Consider the following 23,654-nt stretch of genomic DNA (forward strand, 5'->3'; position numbering starts at 1 on the left):
TCTGGATTAATTACCAAAAGAGCAGGTTATTATAAAACAAGGTTGCCTCTTACGTTTTGTCTCTTTCAAATGTGTTCCCACCATGTGATGGCATCCATCATATTATGATGCAACATGAGACCCTGGCCAGATGAGACCACCTGATCTTGAACTTTCCATCCTCCAGAACCATGGGCCAAATAAATCTCCTTTCTATATAAATTACCCAGTCTAGGCGTTCTGTTATAGTAACATGAAACAGACTAAGACAGAAAATTGGTACCAAGAAGTAGGGTTGTTGCTATTACAATACTTGAAAATGTGGTAGCAGCTTTGGAACTGGGTAATGGTTAGAGGCTGGAAGAATTTGGAGGAGCAGGCTAGAAAAAGCCTAGATTGCTATAAATGGGTCATTAACAGAAATTCTGGTAAGGGCTCAGAAAACAAGAAGACTGGGAAAGTCTGGAACTTCTTAGAGATTACTTAAGTGGTTGTGAACAGAACATCCATAGAAATGTGGACAGTAAAGGCCATTCTGAAGAGGTCTCTGATGGAAATGAGGAATATCTTATTGGGAATTGAGCAAAGGTCATTATATAAAATAGCAAAGAACTTCGTGGCATTGTATCCATGTCCTAGGGCTTTGCGGATGGTCAAACCTGAGATCTTTTGGGAGTGTTCTCTGGGTCTGGATTAATTACCCAAAGAGAATTTAATTACCAAAGCTATAATTTCTGGAAGAAGAAATATCTAAGCAGCTTTGTAAAGAAAAAATAAAATAGGCTGGCGCTGTGGCTCGTGCCTGTAATCCCAGCAATTTGGGAGGCCGAGGCGGGCAGATCACCTGAGGTCAGGAGTTCAAGACCAGCCTGGCCAACATGGTGAAACCCCGTCTCTACTAAAAATACAAAAATTAGCCAGGCGTGGTGGTGCATGCCTGTAATCCCAGCTACTTGGGAGGCTGAGGCAGGGAGAATTGCTTGAACCCAGGGGGCAGAGGTTGCAGTGAGCTGAGATCGTCCCATTGCACTCCAGCCTGGGTGACAGAGTGAGACTCCATCTCAAAAATGAAATAAAATAAAATAAAATTCAAGTATCTAGGCAGCAAAGCACTCAACATGCTGCACGGCTGCTTTTAGCCACTTACAGTAAAATGAGAGAGAGAATACTTATTTAAAGACAGAATTTATAATTGAAAGGAAAGCAGAGCATAAAAATTTGGAAAATTCACAGCCTGACCATGTGGTATAGCATGAAAGAGCATTTTCAGAAGAGGACCTAGAGACTATCTGGAGATTAATATAGCTAAAAGGGACCCTCTGCAGGGGGAGAGGTGCAGAGAGCTCCACTAGAATCATGTTCAGCAGAAATGTGGGGTCAGGGCTACCACTGGGATCCCAAAAGGTTAGAACACTGAGGAGAGTGCAATATTTGTCTGGGAAAGCTACAGGCACCAGTGTGCAACTGCAACTCATGACAGAAGTGATATGGGCTGTACCTAGCAAAATCATGGAAGCAGGGCTGCTTGAGGCCCGAGTTCCATACCAACGAGGCACTTACTTTAAAAACTTAAGATATAATTCACATACTACAGAATTCATCCTTTTGCAATGTACAAGTCAATGATTTTGGTATACTCACAAAACTGTGAAATCATTACCACTATATAATTCCAGAAAGCTTTTATCATGCCAAAAAGAAATCCTATACCCATTAGCAGTTACTCTCCATTTCACCCTCCACCCAGGTCCTAACAACACGAATCTACTTTCTATCTCTATGGATTTGCTAATTCTGGAAATTTCATATTAATGGACAGACACAAAGTGCATATCATTGATTGCACTATTGTGGCCTTTGTGTCTGTAGCCTATCACCCACCATTATGTAGGTATTCAAGGTTCATCTATGTTGCAGCATGAATCATTACTTCATTCTAGCTTATGGATGAATAATATTTCATTATACGAATATACTACATTTTATCTATGCATTCATCAATTGATTAATGTTTGGGTTGTTTCAACTTTCTGCTTATTATGACTAATGCTGTTATGAATATTCATGTAAAAATGTTTATGTGAACATATTTAAATTCTCTGGGGTATATACCTAAGAGAAGAATTGCTGGGCCATATAGTAACTCTGCTTAAATTTTTAGGAAGTGCCAAACTATTTTCCAAAATGCCTGTACCATTTTACATTCCCACCAGCAATGTATGAGAGTTTTAACTTCGCCACATCCTCACCAAATCTAATGTCTATCTTTCTTATTACAGCCATCCAAATGGGCATAAAATACATTTCCATTGTAGTACTGATTTGCATTTACCTTATAACTATTGATGTCGGACATGTTTTCATGTGTTTATTGGGTATTTGTATGCCTCGGGAGAAATGTCTATTCATATTTTGGTCATTTTTAATTGGTTTGTCTTTTTATTGAGCTGTAAGAGTTCTTTATACATTCTAGTATAAGTCCCTTATCCAATATTTGATTTGCGGATATTTTCTCATTCTGCAGGTGATCTTTTCATTTTCTTAATGAACTCCTTGAAGCACAGAAATTTTTATTTTTTATTTTTTAGAAATTGAGTGTCACTTTGTTGCCCAGGATGGAGGGCAGTGGCTATCCCCAGGTATTGTATGAAGCTAGTATTACCCCGATACCAAACCAGCTAAAAACTTTTCAAAAAATAGAAAATTACAGAACAATATCCCTCATGTATGTAGATAAAAAAATCCTTAATAAAATATTAACAAATAGAATTCAGCCATAAATAAAAAGAATTATATAACATGACCAACTGGAGTTTATTTCAGCATCCAAGGCTGGTTCAATATTCAAAAATCAATCAATGTAACCCACCATATTAACATGCTTTTAAAAATTACACAATCATATCACTTGATATAGGAATAATATTTGACAAAATTCAACATCTATTTGTGATAAAAACTCTTAAAAAATAGGAATACAGGCTGGACATGGTGGCTCACACCTGTAATCCCAGCACTTTGGGAGGCCGAGGTGGACGGATCACCTGAGGTCAGGAGTTCAAGACCATCCTGGCCAACATGGCAAAACCCCATCTCTACTAAAAAATACAAAAATTAGCTGGGTGCGGTGGCAGGCGCCTATAATCCCAGCTACTCGGGAGGCTGAGACAAGGAGAACTGCTTGAACCTGGGAGACAGAGGTTGCAGTGAGCCAAGATGGCGCCATTGCACTCCAGCAGCCTGGGTGACAGAGCAAAACTCCTTCTCAAAAAAAAAAAAAAAAAAAAAAAGGAATACAAGAGAACTTCCTGAATTTAAGAGCGTCCACAAAAGACCTATAGTTTAAAAAATACCTTAACGATGAAAGCCTTAATGATTTCCTTGGAAGATCAGGAAAAAGGCAAGAATATCCACTCTCACCATTCTTATTCAACATAGTGCTGGAAGTTTCAGCCAGTGCAATTGAGGCTTTTTTTTTTTTTTTTAATAAAAGGCATACAGGGCTGAGCATGGTGACTCATGCCTATAATGCAAGCTTTTTGGGATGCCAAGGCAGATGGATTACTTGAGCTCAAGAGTTCAAGACCAGCCTGGGCAACATGGTGAAACCCCATCTCTACTAAAAATACAAAAATTAGCCAAGTACAGTAGCACATGCCTATAGTCCCAGCCACTCAGGAGGCTGAGGTAGGAGGATCTCTGAGGCCAGGAGATGGAGGCTGCAGTGAGCTGAGATTGTACCACAGCACTCCAGTCTGGGCAACAGAGCCAGATCCTATCTAAAAAAAAAAAAAAAAGGCAGCCAGCACGGTGATTCATGCCTGTAATCCCAGCACTTTGGGATGCTAAGGCAGGCGGATCACTTGCGGTCAGGAGTTTGCAACCAGCCTGGCCAACGTGGAGAAACCCCTGTGTCTGCTAAAAATACAAAAATTAGCTGGGCGTGGTGGCACGTGCCTGTAATCCCAGCTACTCAGGAGGCTCAGATGGGAGAACTGCTTGAACTTAGGAGGTGGAGGTTGCAGTGAGCTGAGATCGCACTACTGCACTCCTGCCTGGGTGACAGAGCAGGACTCTGTCTCTAAATAAATAAATACATACATACATAAACAAATAAATAAATCTGGAGAGCAGACTAGCCGGGGGTAACGTAGGGGGTGGCAGTGGGAAGAGAGTCGCTATATTTATAAAAGGGCAACATGAGAAATTCCTGTTGTGATGAAAATGTTCTTGATTCTATCCATGTCAATATCTTAGCTGTGTTATTGTACTATAGTTTTACAAGTTGTTACTATTGGGGGAAATTGTTTAAAGGACACAGGGATCCCTATTATTTCTTAAAAATGCATGTGACTCTGCACTTACCTCTTTAATGAGAAATAAAAGAGAAAAAAAGTGAAAGAGGAGGAGGTTGATACAATTAGAATAAATGTGTTAATTCTGGCTGGGTGCGGTGGTTTACACCTGTAATCCCAGCACTTTGGGAGGCCGAGGTGGGCAGATCACTTGAAGTCAGGAGTTCGAGACCAGCCTGGCCAACATGTTGAAAGCCCAACTCCACTAAAAATACAAAAATTAGCTCGGTTGGTGGCATGCATCTGTAATCCCAGCTGCTCAGGAGGCTGAGGCAGGAGAATCCCTTGAAAACCGGGAGGCGGAGGTTGCAGTGAGCCAAGATCACACTACTGAACTCCAGCCAGGGTGACAGAGCAAGACTGTCTCAAAAACCAAATTTTTTTAAAGTGTTAATTCTATATAAGAGGGGAAAATGTTTAAAGCTGATTCAGAGGTCAATACACCACACCATTTTCCCCTTCTTCCAACCACTTACCTTTAGGCCATTTTACTTACTCACATCTTCTCCAGAGAAATAACGCAATTAAAATCACTTAATTATTATTACTATTATTTTATTATTATTATTATTATTTTCTGAGACAGAGTCTCACTCTGTCGCCCAGGCTGGAGTACAATGGTGTGATCTCGGCTCACTGCAACCTCCATCTCCTGGGTTCAAGCAATTCTCCCACTTCAGCCTCCCAAGTAGCTGGGGTTACAGGAGCGCACCACCATGCCCAGCTAATTTTTTTATTTTTATTAGAGAGGGGGTTTGCCATGTTGGCCAGGCTGATCTCGAACTCCTGGCCTCAAAAGATCTGCCCACCTTGGCTTCCCAAAGTGCTGGGATTACAGGCATGAGCCACCATGTCCGGCCAAAATCACTTAATTATTGATCAAAGTACTACTAAGGTGATAGAAAGTCACTCTCCCATGTAGCTCATAGGATTCGGTGTAACTGTTTTTGTTTTGTTTTGTTTTTTGTTTGTTTTTGAAACCAAGTTTTGCTCTTGTTACCCAGGCTGGACTGCAATGGCATGATCTCAATTCACTGCAACCTCCACCTGCCAGGTTCAAGCAATTCTCCTGCCTCAGCCTCCCAAGTAGCTGGGATTACAGGCATGCGCCACCACACCCAGCTAATTTTGTATTTTTAGTAGAGACAGGGTTTCTCCATGTTGTTCAGGCTGGTCTCAAACTCCCGACCTCAGGTGATCCGCCCGCCTCGGCCTCCCAAATTGCTGGGATTACAGCCATGAGCCACCATGCCCAGCTCAGTGTCACTGTTTTAAAGTGCACAGATCGTATCTAATAAAGGTTTTTTGGAAAGGCAGGTAGAGCTAGAAGTTTTGTATTATCTTAGATTTGTTTTTTATGTGCTATTTAAATATCTCATTGCCCTAGATAATCAAAGGGCTATACTTAGGTTGAAGTCTTAATAAATATCCCAGTAACATATCACTGTTCTAGTTAATTTCCATATTCTCTATGTCATTTATTAAATATGTTAATTTATTGGTAAAGCAATTTCTTAGTAGTTTTTTCCTCCAAAAGATTTTTTTCATGTTGATATGGTGATCTTTAAAACAGTATATATGTTTTTAATGAAACATGCATTTTCTTCCTTTGGCCCTTCTTTAAACAACCATAAGTCTAATTTTACAAAGGAAGATGAGGACAACAGTCCAAAAGCTGGTACTTTAGTCAGGTTTTTGCCCTTACGTTGTACTTTTAATGACCTTAGCAACTCCCACCTTGCAAATCCAATGGCCAACTCACATGGTGCACCTAACTCAACCTAACACAGTAGATCACTGTCCTTGAAAGGCTTCCTTCACTTGCCTTTGAGGATACCATGCTTTTTAAGATTTTCTTCTATCTCCTAACCAAATCTCTGTTTCTTTTGCCACTTTCTGCTCCACGACCTGAAGTTTTGAACACTGGAGAGTCCACTTCTCTTCTCTATCCATATTTTCTCCCTAAGTGATCTGATCCAGTCTTCATAAGTCTATCTTTAAGTATTATGCCTACTCGAAACTTCTCAGTTTACTTCTGGCTCCAATCTCTCCCCTAAGATTCGAGTAGTATATTCAATAGCCCACCTGACCTTTCTATCCATATATCAAATACGCATTGCCAACTCAGTTACAAAAAAAACTCTTCATTTCTCCACATGCCAGAACCTACTTCTCTCTCAGTCTTTTCTTCTCCTAAACGGCACTTCCATGTACCCAGTTGCACTGACCAGAAACCTAGGAATAATTATCCCTGATCTTTCTTGTTCCCTCGCTGACCATAGCAATCCCTTCAGCAGGCTATTTGTCAAGTAAGACAATCTCATTCCGGCCTCAGGGCCTTTCCATAGAACACCACTGCCCTTTCCCTTCCCTCCCAGGATTCACTGGTGTTCTCCTTCTCTCACCCGCCCCCACCATTTAAGCCTCTCTCTAATGGCACTTCCTCAGAGAAGCTATTCCTGACCATCCTAACTAAAAATGCTACTCCCTCCCAAGTTATTCTCTACACCTTTACATTCTTTTGTTGTCTTCATAGCTTCTATCACTACCTGATATAGTACATGTTCGTTTATTTATATACTGTCCAGCTCCCATTCTGTTGCCAGATCCAGGGTGGTAGAGAGGCTATCCTGTTCACTGAGAACATTCTCGTGCATAGAAGACACTCTAATAAATGAATAAATAAGATCATTCATTTCTTAATTCATGTATATCTACCTTTGCCACTTTTAAGATAATAATGTCTCTGCTCACATACTTTTAAATTTATCCTGTGAGCAGTTCACTGTAATTCCTGATTATGAAACCCTTCCTCTTGAGTGAAAATATTTCATGCACATTCTCTTTGAATACTGCCTCATGCACATGCTCTTTGAATATGAGCATACTCTGTGTTCATCTTCTGAAATTGCTATAAGATTCATAATGGACTTCTCTACTATTTCCTTTACATCTTAAACTGCTCTCTTTCACACTTTCTCTCTTTACCTCTCAGTGATACAATTTGAGTAATTTCCTAATGCGTATATATCTTTCAGTTTACTGATCTCTCTTTAGTTTCCATTTCCCAAGCCCTCTGCATTAATTACTATTATTTCAGTGACATATTTTTCATTTCTAGAAGCTGTATTTGATTATTTTTTCAAATCTGCCTGGTGTTCTTGAGAATTTCCTATCCATTTATAATACTTTTAATTCCTTCTATTGTCTTTACAATAGCATATGACTTTTATAGTCTTTCTTTGGTATAATAGTTTTATTATATGAAGTTTTGGAAGGTCAAATACACTATTTATTGAATCTCTTTCTGCTCACTTATAGAGTACTAAATCCAAGCCCCAAAACTTCATGAGAGATGGACTACATTTAGAGATGGATTATAGTTACATATTCTCAGGAGAAACTATCCCCACTCCCACCCTAAGCCCGGGCTTAGACAGACAAGCTTCCTTGTCTTCAACCTATGGATGTAGTGGATTTTTTTTGTCTGTATTTCACAGAGGGTAAGGGAGTCTGGCTTTATAAAGAGTTCTCAGTTCCAGCTCACACAAGTTCAAGGAGTTATCTCCTATCTCCTATCACAGCATGGCCATTAATGCTGAGCAAATTCCTAAGGGGTACCTCAGCATTAGCTCAGGGGCTTACAACTCTGGTAATCAGTTCCCTCTTGTTTTGTTTTGTTTTTTAATCCCTTAGGTGTATTTCCCTTGCTGTTTTGTGAGCCAAGACATGCATTATTAAAAAAAAAGTTTGAAACATTTCATCCAGCATTGCTAGGTACCTTTAGCAGAAGAGCATTTAAATAGTCCCCTTCTCGTTTTGCTGGAAGTGTTGGTTTTTATTCCTTTACGATTCAACCTAAAACTGTTAAAAGACATCTAGGTTTATCAAGCAGTATCTTAACTATACTTAAAATTTTTCAAATTGAATAAAATGTTTTTTTAATCCAACATAAATTGGAAAATGAGTTCATTATTTTTTATCAGTCACCAAAGTAAAAATCTGAAATATCCTTTCTAAGCTTGAATATATCCAAGACATATTGTTGTGGAGGACAACATGATTACAGGAAACCTATTCTCCCCAGTTGCCAAAGTATGTTACAAGCATACTAATTAATCCTCTTGAGATTTTTTTTAATAGTACAACATTAATTAATCCTTACTATGTATGTATAAATCAGATTTGTGGCAAAAAAATAAACCAGTTTTATCCCCACTTCTAAGTAGAAAAATTTACCTATAAATAATGTGACCAGGATAAGTTACTGATAAAGTACAGAATAGGCCAGAAGTGGTGCTACGCGCCTCTCATCCCAGCTACTCGGGAGGCTGAGGCACGAGAATCACTTGAGCCCAGGAGGCGGAGGTTGCAGTGAGCCAAGGTCATGCCACTGCACTCCAGCCTGGGTGACAGAGTGAGACTGTGCCTCAAATAAATAAATAACTAAATAAATAAAGTACAGAATAAAGACTTCTGATTTTTTGCACAGTTAGAGAAAACTTGGCCAGGCGCAGCGGTTCAGGCCTGCAATCCCAGCACTTTGGGAGGCTGAGGTGGATGGATCACCTGAGGTCAGGAGCTGGAGACCAGCCTGGCTCACATGGTGAAACCCTATCTCTACTAAAAAATATATAAATTAGCCCAGTTGGTGGCGCCCGCCTGTAGTCCCAGCTACTCAGGAAAGTGAGGCAGGAGAATCACTTGAACTCAGGAGGCGGAGGTTTCAGTCAGCTAAGATCACAGCACTGCACTCCAGCCTGGGCAACAGAGTGATGAAAGAAAGAAAGGAAGAAAGGAAGAAAACTGAAATATTACCTAGAAAAATTCAAATATAAATATTTTCTATTAAAACCTAAGTATACTAGTTATTACATATATGTAGATAATGCTTGAAAATCTGTTTATTCTTAAAATGTTTTAAAACAAAAAAAACAAGAAATAATCCATTTGAATTCTAATCTTTTTTAAAATTCTCCTACTCCATCTTTTTTTCTACTTCCCTTCCTAAATCAAAGACCTGAGGAATCTGAGATCTCCTATCTTCTTTATGCATACTTTTCAAGATTTTCTAATAAACAATTATTCAAAGAAGAACACACAAAGGACCCCTAAGCAAACTTAATTTTAGTTACGCATTTCAGAAAACTTTACAAATCCCTCCACTTTAAAAATGCAATGATTAGCTAAATCTGCTATTAAAGAAGTAAGTATAGGCCAGGAGCAGTGGCTCATGCCTGTAATCCCAGCACTTTGGGAGGCCGAGGCAGGCAGATCACAAGGTCAGGAGATCGAGACCACCCTGGCTAACATGGTGAAACCCCGTCTCTACTAAAAATACAAAAAATTAGCAGGTGTGGTGGCACGCACCTGTAGTCCCAGTTACTCGGGAGGATGAGGCAGGGGAACAGCGTGAACCCGGGAGGCAGAGTTTGCAGTGAGCCGAGATCACACCAATGCACTCCAACCCGGGAGACAGAGTGAGACTCAGTCTCAAAAAAATAAATAAATAAATAAAGTAAGTAAGTATAGCCTTTCCAGCCCCAGCCCCGGACCCTACAGCCACGGAGATGTTCATGCCTAAGAAGAACCAGATTGCCATTTGTGAACTCCTTTTTAAGGAGGGAGTTATGGTGGCCAAGAAGGATGTCCACATGCCTAAATACCCAGAGCTGGCAGACAAGAATGTGCCCAACCTTCATGTCATGAAGGCCATGCAGTCTCTCAAGTCCCAAGGCTACATGAAGGAACAGTTTGCCTGAAGACATTTCTACTGGTACCTTACCAATGAGGGCATCCAGTATCTCCGTGATTACCTTCATCTGCCCCAGAGATTGTGCCTGCCACCCTACGCTGCAGCCGTCCAGAGACTGGCAGGCCTCAGCCTAAAGGTCTGGAGGGTGAGAGACCTGCAAGACTCACAAAAGGGGAAGTTGACAGAGATACCTACAGACGGTGTACTCTGCCCCCTGGTGTCGACAAAAAAGTCGAGGTTGGGGCTGGGTCAGCAACCGAATTCCAGTTTAAAGGCAGATTTGGTCATGAACATGGTCAGACACCTCAGTAAAAATGGAGAGGATTATTTTGCATTGAATAAACTTACAGCAAAAAAAAAAAAAAAAAAAAAAAGAAGTATATACAATTGACAAATATGGCCGGGCGCGGTGGCTCAAGCCTGTAATCCCAGCACTTTGGGAGGCCGAGACGGGCGAATCACAAGGTCAGGAGTTTGAGACCATCCTGGCTAACACGGTGAAACCCCGTCTCTACTAAAAAATACAAAAAACTAGCCGGGCGAGGTGACTGGCGCCTGTAGTCCCAGCTACTTGGGAGGCTGAGGCAGGAGAATGGCGTAAACCCGGGAGGCGGAGCTTGCAGTGAGCTGAGATCCGGCCACTGCACTCCAGGCCGGGCGACAGAGCGAGACTCCGTCTCAAAAAAAAAAAAAAAAATTGACAAATATTTTTAAAGAACTTAATATTAATGAAATATCGAAGCACAAAAGAATATATAATATTAACTACCTATCCAAAGCACTATTACTTCTATTAAAAAATCCCAGGTAAGTATGTCATCTTCTGAACATACACAATGAATAATCTCAAAGGCTATTTTCTACTCCCAATGGTTGCTTACTCTAGATCACTAACAGAAGTTGCACTAAACGAATACCTCTGCTGCAGATCTCTGTCTGCCTTACCTCTGGGATCTTAATCCACATGGAATATACTATTACTCTAGCCAAGAAGAAAATAAGTCTTTCGTTTTAAGGGTTTTTTTGTTTGTTTTACCTTTTGCTATATATTTTTTTACGAAATTAATGGGCAAAAGCGTAAATATTTGCCATTAACTGTATTTTAAATTTCATTGCATCATTTCACATAATTTGTATTGTTTCATTAGGGTTTTAAAGGTAATAATAAAACTCACTTCCCACATACTAGAATTAAATTTTTTTTTTTTTTTTTGAGACAGTGTCTCTCTCTGTCGCCTAATCTGCAGTGCAGTGGCATGATCACAGCGCACCATAACCTCAAATCCTGGACTCAAGCAATCCTTCTACGTCAGCCTCCCAAGTGGCCGGGACTACAGGTGCAAGCCATAGCCAGCTAATATTTATTTTGCTTTGTTGAGATGGGGGTCTTACTATGTTGCTCAGGTTGATTTCAAACTCCTGGCCTCAAGTGATCCTCCCACTTTGGCCTCCCAAAGTGTCGGGATTATAAGCATGAGCCACAATGTTTGGCCCAATATTTTAAAATAAAACAAATACAACAACTAGGATTCCTATCTTTATACTACAGAATTGAAATAGAAAATCTGAAAATCTGAAGCCGTTGCTCACTATCAATAGCCATGGAGAGTTCATCCTTATTATTTAAATTAGTCTTACTGTCAGAAAGGCACTTATTAGCCAATCTGTTAAACAGCGTGAGGTTACTACTGATTCAAGACAGACCAGTGTTGTAACACCGTGACCCAATCTCTAATTTTATAGGTGAGGTAACTGAGGTGAGACAGGTTATGCAACATACTCAAGATGACCACACCCTGAAATCACCAGATGCAGAGACTCTATTCCAGATGTTTTGTTCCCAGTCTCCAATGTGTTCAATTATATCATGCTGCCCTCTAAATTCACTACTGTGGAACAACTGATTTAGCCGGGCTAGAACATGTGAATTATTCTACATTAATGAACTTCCCAGATCCCTGTAGCTTAACTCTTTAAATACCAGTACTTTTTAAAGTTATCCATTCTTTTGCTAGAACCCTCTCTAAAGTGAAAAAGCACAACTCTAGATTCCTTGGGTATTCCGGTGAACTGGCTCTGACATCCCTAATTATTTGCTTAAATACCAGGTCATGTGCCTTATGAATACATTCCTGTTATGCTACTTGTCTTCCTTGTGTTTTATTTTCATTTGTTTGTTTTAGAGAATAGGTCTCACTATATTGCCTAGCCTGGATTCAAACTCCCCAGCTCAAGTGATCCCCTTTCTCAGGCCTCCTGAGCAGCTGGGACTACAGGCATGTACTACAATGCCTGGCTTGTCTTCCTTGTGTTAATTTTAGACCCCTCAGTGAACTCCCCATCATACTTGCGTTTCTTCAATACCTTCTTTATTTGGGGGAGAATGAAGAAAATAAAGGCAACATGGTAGAGTCGTGGTAGATGTTGATGGATTTTAAATGGCAGAGAAAAAATGAATTATTTATTTTCCAGACTTTTAAAACATCATTTCTACCAGCTACAGTACTATTTAGAGCCAACTTAGTTGCACAGACCTTTGGCCTCCACATTAAAAGGTCTAGGTTTCATTGCACATGCCATACTTTGAGGTTAGTCTTCATCTTGAACTTGGATATCAAATTCACTTTGAATGCTTTTATTTCCTAAGATATAATGGCATGGTTTCATATGTTATATTTTGGACAGATCGAGTTTTAAAAATGCAATTATTTTTCCTTTCATGCCCCTTGTAATGTTTTGAACAAACTTGAATGATGAGAGAGAATAAAAGAGATAGCAGTAAAAAAAATTAAAAATAAAAAAACAAAGGTCTAGGTTTCTTCACTTTTTTGAGTTTCTACTATCATTTCTTGCTGGTATCTATGTGTTATTACCAACTAATTTCCCTACCTTCAATATCCTATTCAGTTTATTTAAGCTTATAAAAATATAGCAAAAAAAAAAAATTAAAGAAACACCAAATGAAGATTTGAGGCTCTCTCCTATTACCAGATATATAAGCTATGTGGGGTCTTTTTGTTTGTTTGTTTTTGTTTGCTTCTGAGTTGTTGATAGTTCTGGTTTCTGGGTAACTGACCTGTAGAAAAGTTCGCAAAACTTATGAGATACTGTACTTCTCTTTAGGCCTATTCTATGTGAATTCATATACAATGTCCTTAAAAAAAAGTGTTTATAATCAGCTTAGGGACCCAAACTGAGCCAAAGTAAACCTCTGACACTCTAAATCAGTGCTTCTCAAACTTTAATGTAAATGTAAATCACCTAAAAATCTTGTGAAAAATGAAGATTGTGATCCACTAAGTCTAAGGGTGGGCCCAAAATTCTGATTTGCCATCAGATGATGCCAAATCTGCTGGCCCCCATACTACACCTTTAGTAGCAAGGATCTAGAACACACCCCTCTTTTTTTCTCTCCTGTTTCTAAATTCTCTCATTCCTTTGCTTTTTCCTTTTCTTGTATTACCATTTTTCTTGCTTTAAGTCTGTCACTAGTAATCACAGTCACTACTTCAATAGTAATCATAGTAACTACTTAGCCCTGCAGATAGTCCTTAAACCTATGAAGGTTCCCCAATCTATAACGTAAGCCATTAAAAAAAAAATCAGTGCAGGGGCCGGCCGCAGTGGCTCATGCCTGTAATCCCAGCACTTTGGGAGGTTGAGGCGGACGGATCACCTGAGGTTGGGAGTTCAAGACCAGCCTGGCCAACATGATGAAACCCCGTCTCTACTAAAAATACAAAAATTAGCCGGGTGTGGTCGCGGGCACCTGTAATCCCAGCTACTTGGGAGGCTGAGATTGGAGAATCACTTGAACCCAGGAGGTGGAGGTTGCAATGACTGGAGATCACACCATTGCACTCCAGCCTGGGTGACAAGAGTGAAACTCCGTCTCAAAAAAAAAAAAAAATTAGTGCATAAAGGTCATAAAACTACAATATTGTCATAAACCTTTTCTAAATGTGACCAAAAATAATATAGTCAATAGAGATGACTATTTTTAGGATGTATTGTTATTTTCATATATTTCTTAGCAATTAAATATTTTCCTTAGAATACAGTTCAAGCCGGGTGCAGTGGCTCACACCTGTAATCCCAGCACTTTGGGAGGCCGAGGTGGGCGGATCACGAGGTCAGAAGATCAAGACCATCCTGGCTAACACAGTGAAACCCCATCTCTACTAAAAATACAAAAAATTAGCTGGGCATGGTGGCGGGCGCCTGTGGTCCCAGCTACTGGGGAGGCTGAGGCAGGAGAATGGCGTGAACCTGGGAAGCAGAGCTTGCAGTGAGCCAAGATCATGCCACTGCACTCGAGCCTGGGTGACAGAGCAAGACTCCGTCTCAAAAAAATAAATAAATAAAAATAAGTAATACTGTTCAAAAAAACTTATGATGTCATGTTTCTTAATAGGAAATCAAAACCATTTAGTCATGTTAAGATTCAATAACTGTTAAGATTCCAATGAACTGAACTGCTAATTATGAACAGAATGATGGTACTTGTACTAATCTTTATAAACTGTTAATGAATCTTTTTTTGGCCTACTCTAAACTTATAAGAAAATCTGCTACCAAGGATATCTAATCCTCAAAAGATGAGTTTTTTGTTTTTTGTTTTTTTTTTTTTTGAGGCAGGGTCTCTCTCTGTTACCCAGGCTGGAGTGCAGTGGCAGGATCATGGCTCAATGCAGCCTCAACTTCCCAGGCTCAGGTGATCCTCCCACCTCAGCCTCCTGAGTAGCTGGGATGTAGCCTGTAGGCGTGCGCCACCACACCTGGCTAATTTTTGTTAGTTTTTTGTTTGTAGAGACTGGGTTTTGCCATGTTGCCCAGGCTGGTCTCAAACTCCTGGGCTCAAGCAATCTGCCCACCTCAGCCTCCTAAAATGCTGGGATTACAGGCATGAGCTATCACACCCAGCCAAGAGATCAGCTTTCTAATGAACTAATTGGAACCACACAGGCCTTACCATCCTATACAATTTTCACTTACAGTTGTATCATACCAGATTCTATCAAACGGTTCATAACTCTCAATAGGAATTGCTAGACTTAGAATGAGTTCTTTAATATAATAAATGTTAGCATTTGTAACATACAGAAGTGTTGTTCTTCCAAAAAGACTCTAAGATCTTAATGTGCCTAATCAACAAGCAGTAGTCTCATTTTACAGTGAGGAAACCTGAAGCACATCCAGATTACACAACTGAGTGAACACAATGGAAACAGTGCGTAGCTTCTCACTTTAAAACCATCTTATAGTCATTACACACTATAGGTTGAACATTGCTAAACTTTCTTTAGGCACAGGAATGAATTTTTTAAATCAAAATTTTATCAAATATCTGGCTTCTCAGCAACACTTAGAAATATGGTTTCTGTATCACATTAGTCTCTTGACAATACAGTGAGCTACAGCGTAAGTGGAATGCACTTCCGTGGTGTAGCTTTCACACAAGAAAATTGAAGCAGATAATTCCATTCCATTGAACCAGACAACAGTGCATTCTAGTGGTCAAAGGACAGCATAATCAGAAATGTCTTTTGGGACTCTGGACTAAAACTGAAACATCTAAAATCTAGAAGCTAAGAAAGAAATTTTACAAATATGACTTCTTGCAGATTTAAAGAAAATTTGCATTTAAGATTAAAATAAAGATGTAAAAAAAGAAATTACCCAAAAGCTCCAGTCACCACTCCAATTATGTAAATTTGGCCCCTGTTTTTTAACTACCACATTATTCTCTTCCACAGTTGGACTAAGATTGTCCTCTACATCTTCCTGTAACTCGGTGGCAAGGCTTGAATCCCTTTCATTCATCACCTGGAAACAAATATCAAACCATGTAAATTATTTATTGAGAAATGACCATTTTAAAAAGAAAAAAGTTAATGTTTACAACATATACATTAATTTTAAAAGGGCAATATTTAAATGTTTAGAAGACAGTAATAAATATGTCTTTGCTTCAATATTTCATATAGTTATATATTTACTTTATTTTTTATTATTATTTTCTTTAGAGACAGGGTCTCACTCTTTCACCCAGACTGGAGTATAGTGGCCCAATCATAGCCCACTGCAGCTTCGAACTCCTGGGCCAAAGCAATCCTCCTTCCTCAGTCTCTTGAGTAGTTGGCACTACAGATGCACACCATTATGTCCAGCTATTTTTTTTTTTTTTTTGTAGAAGCGAGGTCTCACTATGTTGCCCAGAGTGACCTCAAACTCTTAGGCTCAAGCAATCCTCCTGCCTCAGCCTCCCAAAATACTGGAATTATAGGCATGAGCCACCTCACCCAGCCAAGTTCATACATTTATACATGAAACAAAGATTTTCCAACTACTATTATGTGCTAGATAGCTCGGTTGGCACTAGGGATACAAAGATGAATAAAACAAATTCCTCAGTCTCCAGAAGTGAACAGTCTGTTAGAGGAATAATAAATCACAAAAATACAATGTAATGGGAGTGTCCGTTTGTACAACTATTTTGGAGAACAATTTGCAAAGCCCAGTAGGAAAGATGATAGACATACACTGCAATGCAGCAATTTAATATACAGAGTCAAGAATGTTTGTTAATACTACAAAAGTGGAAATAATCTCACTGTCCATCAATAGAAAAATTAGTAAATAAGCTCTGATTTATACAAACAGTGGAGTTTAAACAAATAAATAAGATGTGTCAGCTGTGCGAGGTGGCTCATGCCTGTAATCCAACACTTTGAGATCACTTGAGGTCAGGAGTTCGAGACCAGCCTGGCCAACATAATGAAACCCTGTCTCTGCTAAAAAATACAAAAAATTAGCCAGGCATGGTGGCCTATAGTCCCAGCTACTCAGAAGCTGAGGCAGGAGAATTGCTTGAACCCGGGAGGAGAAGGTTGTAGTGGGTTGAGATCACACCACTGCACACCAGCCTGGGTGACAGAGTCAGACTCTATCTCAAAAAAGTATTGGCTCATCGGGTAACTGCTCAAGTAAGAGCACTCATCAGGGAGTTAAAAAAAGAAAAAAGAGAATATGGAGTAGGGGAGTAAGGAGGGGTAGTCATAAAAGCATATGGGCCAGGCACAGTGACTCATGCCTATAATCCCAGCACTTTGGGAGGCTGAGGCAGGAGGATCTCTTGAGCCCAGGAGTTTGAGACCAGCCTGGGCAACATAGTGAGACCCGGCCTCTACAAAAAAATATTAAAAAATTTGCCAGGCATGGTGGCATGTGCCTGTGGCCCCAGCTGTTCAGAAGGCTGAGGTGGGAGGATTGCCTGAGCCTGGGAGGTCAAGACTGCAGTAAGCCATGATCACGCTACAGCACTCCAGCCTGGCCAGCAAAGCAAAACCCTGTCTCAAACAAACAACAACAACAACAAAAAGAAACAGCGTATGGTGAACCAGGTTCCTGAAATACCTCTGCAGCTGCTGCTGCTGCTGCTGCTCCACTTAAGCTTGAGGTTCTTTTATTTTATTTCATTTTATTTCATTTCATTTCATTTTTTTTTTTTTGAGACAGAGTCTGGCTCTGTCACCCAGGCTGGAGTGCAGTGGCCGGATCTCAGCTCACTGCAAGCTCTGCCTCCGGGGTTCACGCCATTCTCCTGCCTCAGCCTCCCGAGTAGCTGGGACTACAGGCGCCCGTCACCTCGCCCAGCTAGTTTTTTGTATTTTTTTTAGTAGAGACAGGGTTTCACCGTGTTAGCCAGGATGGTCTCAATCTCCTGACCTCGTGATCTGCCCGTCTCGGCCTCCCAAAGTGCTGGGATTACAGGCTTGAGCCACCGCGCCCGGCCTATTTTATTTTATTTTTGAGACAGAGTCTGGGTCTGTCGCCCAGGCTCAAGTGCAGTGGCACTATCTTGGCTCGCTGCAACCTCTACCTCCCAGGTTCAAGCGATTTTCCTGCCTCAGCCTCCCGAGTAGCTGGGATTACAAGCATATACCACCTCACCCGGCTAATTTTTATATTTTTAATAGAGATGGGGTTTCACCATGTTGGCCAGGCTGGTCACAAACTCCTGATGTCATGTGATCAGCCCGCCTCAGCCTCCCAAAGTGCTAGGATTACAGGCATGAGCCACTGCACCTGGCCAAACTTGAGGTTCTTAAACCCTATAAATAATCATTGCCATGGGGGAAGCCCCTAACCATGATGCTACTGATTTGAGTCTCTCTGGAGAAAGACATTCGTAAACCTGAGAGAGTAGAGAGGACCTCCTCCACCTGAAGTATATCTAGTAACCTCCAGAAAGAGAGGGAGAAACCAACAAACCTGGACAGAAGGGAAGGAAACATACAACAGCAAAAGAAACAAAACAAAACAAAACAAAAAAACAAAACTGAAACTGAAGTCCATAAATTGATCTAATAAAACATACAGAATTTATTAAAATAATTTATATAATAAAAGATAAAAGACTGGCTTTTGTGACTCTACAACATAGGTTCTAAGTTAACTTCAACATCTGCTAAAATGCAGCAATTGGCAAATCTTCATGGCTTAATCAATATTGGGTCTCAAATTACAGTTATAACTAGAGTTCCCACTAAATTTAAACAAGGTATCCCCTACAATCTTAGGAGTTATTCAACATAAAATAGACAACAAATAGGTATGCCTCACTTTAACCATCAGAACTATTCCTTTGCCTAAATACTCCACTGATCGTGGTATACACTGTCCTAAAATATCCTATTGTGGCCATGGACACTCTGTCCCAATTAGTAATAAACTAAATTTAAATCAAGTCTTTAGAGCTTACAAATTGGCTTTCAAAGAAGTAGGAGCACAGGCTGGGTATGCTGGCTCGCATGTATAATCCCAACACTTTGGGAGACTGAGGTGGGGGATCACTTGAGGCCAAGAGTATGGAGAACAAGCTGGGCAATATAGCAAGCACCCCAGTCTACAAAATGTTTAAAGATTAGTCTGGCATAGTGACACACACATGTAGTCCTAGCTACTTGGGAGGCTGAGGTGGGAGGATTGCCTGAGTTCAAGAATTGGAGATCACAGTAAGTTGTGACTGCACCATTGTACTCCAGCCCAGGTGACAGAGCAAGACTCTGTCTCAAAACAAACAAAACAGTGAGACCCTGTGGACCGCCACTCTCAATGCCCAGTTAAAATTATACAATCCAATATAAAACAAAACAGGGCCTTCAAGGACTGAAACTTGTTATGTAAGACCTACTTCGGCTGGGCACGGTGGCTCACACTGGTAATCCCAGCACTTTGGGAGGTCAAGCTGGGCGGATCACGAGGTCAGGAGTTCGAGACCAGCCTGACCAACATGGTTAAACCCCGTCTCTACTAAAAAAAAATACAAAAATTAGCCAGGCGTGGTGGTACGTACCTGTAATCCCAGCTACTTGGGAGGCTGAGGCAGGAGAAATGCTTGAACCCAGAAGTGGAGGTTGCAGTGAGCGGAGATCGTGCCACTACATTCCAGCCTGGGCAACAGAGTGAGACTCCATCTCACAAAAAAACACACAGACACACAAAAAAAACCACCTACTTCGTGAGAAAGTAACTATCCCTACTGCTTCTCCATTTAACAGCCCAATTTGGCCTGTTAAACTTGGTAAGAATGAACGGTGCCTCATGGTTCATTACCACATCCTCCACGATGTCATTTTACCCAGGAAGGCCCCTATACCCAATATTATTGAAATTACTGACTATCCAGTCCACAACTAGTAAATATTTATTTGGCTAATAAAATAGATTTGGCTAATATGTTCTGTTCAGTGTCTCTTTCAACACCTCCTCAGCCATAGTTGGTCTTCACCTCCAGAGAGACACAATATCTCTTTACCTGGCTAACCACAGAATACACAGTCTTGCCCTCATACGCAACCTTTACACGAAAAATCTTAATTGCACCAAATTTTCCCCAGGAGCACAAGTATAACATTCCATTGATGACATCCTCCTCTGAGGACAGTCTTTTGACATACTCACAAAGGAGCTCACAAAAGGAGGATGGGCCATTGTGCCACACATAGTGTAAGGCCTACCACCTTGGTTAAATTTCTGAAAATTATTTGGTCTCTGTCACCCAGGCACAAACAGGGGTTACTGCAGTCTCAACCTCCTGTGCTCCAGTGATCTTCCTATCTCAGCCTCCCAAATAGCTGGGACATACAACCATGCCTGTTTAATTTTTCTTTTTCTTTTTTTTTTTGTAGACACATGGTCTTGCTATGTTGCCCAGGCTAGTCTCAAATTCCTGTCCTCAAGCGATACTTCTTTCTGCCTTGACCTCCCAAAGTGCTAGAAGTACAGGCATGAGCCACTGCACTGGGCCACAATGGCTTACTTAAAGTCAAATTCAAATTCAAATGGTTCATGTCAGTCATCAAACATCAAGGGTGAATTATCACCAGTCTCAGTCTACTTTGTTTGCCTCACCCCTCCCTCTTCCTCTTCTGTACCTCATCTGGGTAAGCTGATAGGAAAGTCTGGGTGCTCCTTCCTTCATCTTGGTGGGAAATTCAAGCAATCCCCTGTCTGCATACTGGACCTCTCACCCTGGCCCCACTCCCTAACCCTAACCAGAAAAAAAGACATGGAGCCAGTTTTTTCCTGAGGCTCTCTTAAGCCATTTTGGTGCTGCTTGAGAGGACTGCCTTGCTCTCCCCAGAGACCTTAATTATGTAAGTAAAAGATTTTTTCAGGGCCGGGAGCGGTGGTGGCTCAAGCCTGTAATCCCAGCATTTTGGGAGGCCGAGGCGGACGGTTCACGAGGTCAGGAGATCGAGACCATCCTGGCTAACACGGTGAAACTCCGTCTCTACTAAAAACACAAAAAATTAGCCGGGCGTGGTGGTGGGCGCCACTAGTCCCAGCTACTCGGGAGGCTGAGGCAGGAGAATGGCGTGAACCCGGGAGGCGGAGCTTGCAGTGAGCCGGAGTGAGCTCGTCTGCACTCCAACCTCATGGTGTGTGTGTGGCATCATCAGTTTCTACACCTGAATCAAATTTGGGGTGGAGGTCCATTCAGGCTTTCTGGGGTGGCTACAATAGATTCCTGTCTCTCTGACTTATTACCCGTGTGGTCCTTAGCAATGTCAATCTCTGTACATCTGTTCCTTAACTCTACAATAGAGGAAATAATTTTATCTCTAGTCTAGACAATAAGCTTATTGAGAGCAGGGATCATGTCTGTGTTAATCACCATCTAATCCCGAACACCCAGTGCCAGGGACATAATTGAATCAGTGACTGATTGGGTTCACGAATATCCAGCTTGACTATTTCATAGTAATGTTTTTCAAATCAAGTGAAATAACACACTCATTCACTTGTTCATTCAACAATTATTTGTGTACCTCCACCAATGTGTAAACCACAATGCTCTTCAGAAGATACAGCACTGACCGCAGTTCTCTAAAAGTAAAATACATACACACAAACCAATGTAGCAGGAGGTGTTCAGAAACGGAGGAGCCCCTCCAACAAAAGCGGGGTTTCATCCTGAATATTAATAAGAACGCTTTCCATTTTGTCAAGTAAGGTAGTAAACAAATGACAAAACTAGACTAGTTGAAATCAAAAACTTGGCTGACAGCACAGTGATTTAAACTATCCGGACGCTTGTAACAGGGCTGAGAATGAAAAGAAGGGGACGAGGCTGGAAAAACGTGACACTGAGTCAGAATCACGACCATGGGGCCTGACCCAAGGGGCCTGGAACTGAGACATCCGCACCAGGACATTTCGGGATCAAATTCAAGCCCTCAACGCCCACAGGGAAGCAGATGTCCCCACCACCGCCCGTAGGGAAAGGGCTCTCAGAGGCACTGGAAACCGTTTCCTCCGTAACAACTTTCCATATTACTCCCAAGAGCACGAAGAAAAGGGAAGGGAGGGATTAAAACTGTAATCTGAGAAGGTTCAAGCAACCACCGTGAGAAAAAGTAGGGTAAAGCCACGGATGGGAACCCACCCCAGCGAGGCCCGCTTACCTGGTGGACAGTCGGTGCGCCCTCCATCGCGGCTCCCTCCGCCGCCGCGGTACCGCCCGGCGCCCACCTCCGGCGCGCGCTGAGCTACGGACTCAGCGCCCCTTCTCCGCCGGCCCTCCGAGTACTTCCAGCCGCAGCTCCTTGCGCCCTCCCGCGGCCGTGAAGGACTCCTGACGAGGGTGTTACTGGGTTAGCCTGGAGGCTTGTCTTTCTAGGGGTCACAAGGAGCCTTACTTATTCCCAACCACAAACTCCTGTGCCTCCCAGGAAATGGCGTACCCTGCCCCGATGTACGAAAACGTGAATTGCTCTGGAAACTTTTTTTTTTTTTTTTTTTTGAGACGGAGTTTCTCTCTTGTTGCTCAGGCTGGAGTGCCAAAGGGTAACTGCAACCTCCGCCTCCCAGTTCAAGCGATTCTCCTGCTTCAGCCTCCCGAGTAGCTGTGATTACAGGCGCCTGCTACCATGGCCGGCTAATTTTTGTATTTTTAGTAGAGACGAGGTTTCACCATGTCGGTCAGGCTGGTCTCGAACTCCCTACCTCAGGCAATCCGCTCGCCTCGGTCTCCCAAAGTGCTGGGATTACAGGCGTGAGCCACAGTGCCAGGCCAGGAAACTCTTGTTCCTTCCAATAAAGGATTTAAATTACTGATTAACTGCTCTAAGTATTGCAGATTATTGGTTCTGTAAACTAAAAATAAAATGCTAAGGCTCCCCACAGCCATCTAAATGGACCTCTCCTCTTGGCCAAGAGCATTCCAGATTTAACCTGAAAATCTAGTTCAGGCCATGATGAAAGAGGGGATTGGACGTGCCTTACTAACATCAACACAGACCTTAAGTCTGATAAGAAATATTTATCATCTATTCCCTCGGAAGCCTGCTACTTGGAGGCTGCATCTGCATGATAAAACCTTAGTCTCCACAACCCCTTATTGTAACCCAGACATTCCTTTCTACTGATCATAACTTTTTTTTTTTTTCTTTTGAGACAGGTTCTGGTTCTGTTATCTCAGCTGGAGTGCAGTGGCGCAATCTCTACTCACTGCAACCTCCACCTCCCAGAGTCAACCAATCCTCACACCTCAGCCTCTCAAGTAGCTGGGACTACTGGCGCGTGCCACCATGCTTAACTACTTGTTTGTTTGTTTGTTGAGACAGGTTTTTGCCATGTTGCCCAGGCTGGTCTTGAACTCCTGGACTCAAGCAGTCTGCCCGCTTCGGCCTCCCAAAGTGCTGGGATTACACGTGCAAGCAACAGCTCCTAGTCAATAATAACTCTTTCAACCAATTGCAAATCAGAAAAATTTTAAATGTACCAATGACCTGAAAGCCCCCCCTTCTCCCCCTTGGAGTTGTCTCCCCTTCCAGATTGAAACAATGTAAATCTTACATGTATTGATTGATGTATTAGGTCTGCCCAAAATATATAAAAGCAAGCTGTACCCCAACCACCTTGGGCACATGTCACTGGGACTTCCTGAGACTGTGTCACAAGTGCGTCCTTAACTTTGGCAAAATAAATTTTCTAAATTAACTGAGACCTGTCTCAGATATTTGGGGTTCAGAGTTCCCAACCAAACAGCTATATAA

General features: G+C 41.5%; 1 protein-coding gene and 1 pseudogene across 3 annotated transcripts in view; one reads left to right on the top strand and one right to left on the bottom strand.

The window, feature by feature from the left end:
* The window catches only part of GRAMD1C (GRAM domain containing 1C), a 117,603-nt gene that overhangs the window by 84,502 nt on the left and 9,447 nt on the right, over positions 1 to 23,654 (bottom strand). The window contains exons 2-3 of one of the 3 annotated variants that reach the window (XM_033211228.1): positions 22,062 to 22,231; positions 15,769 to 15,915 (exon numbers count right to left, since the gene is read on the bottom strand). The exons of 1 other annotated variant lie outside the window; for it this stretch is intronic. In XM_033211228.1, the coding sequence (XP_033067119.1) occupies positions 15,769 to 15,915; positions 22,062 to 22,088 (174 nt within the window). In that variant the 5' untranslated portion in view covers positions 22,089 to 22,231. The remainder of the gene's footprint in view (positions 1 to 15,768; positions 15,916 to 22,061; positions 22,232 to 23,654) is intronic. One more of the 3 variants, XM_033211227.1, reaches the window with a different exon arrangement.
* LOC117083499 lies at positions 9,905 to 10,438 on the top strand (annotated as a pseudogene).

Source organism: Trachypithecus francoisi, unplaced genomic scaffold, assembly GCF_009764315.1.
Source record: "Trachypithecus francoisi isolate TF-2019V2 unplaced genomic scaffold, Tfra_2.0 Lachesis_group0, whole genome shotgun sequence".
Lineage (NCBI taxonomy): Eukaryota > Metazoa > Chordata > Mammalia > Primates > Cercopithecidae > Trachypithecus > Trachypithecus francoisi.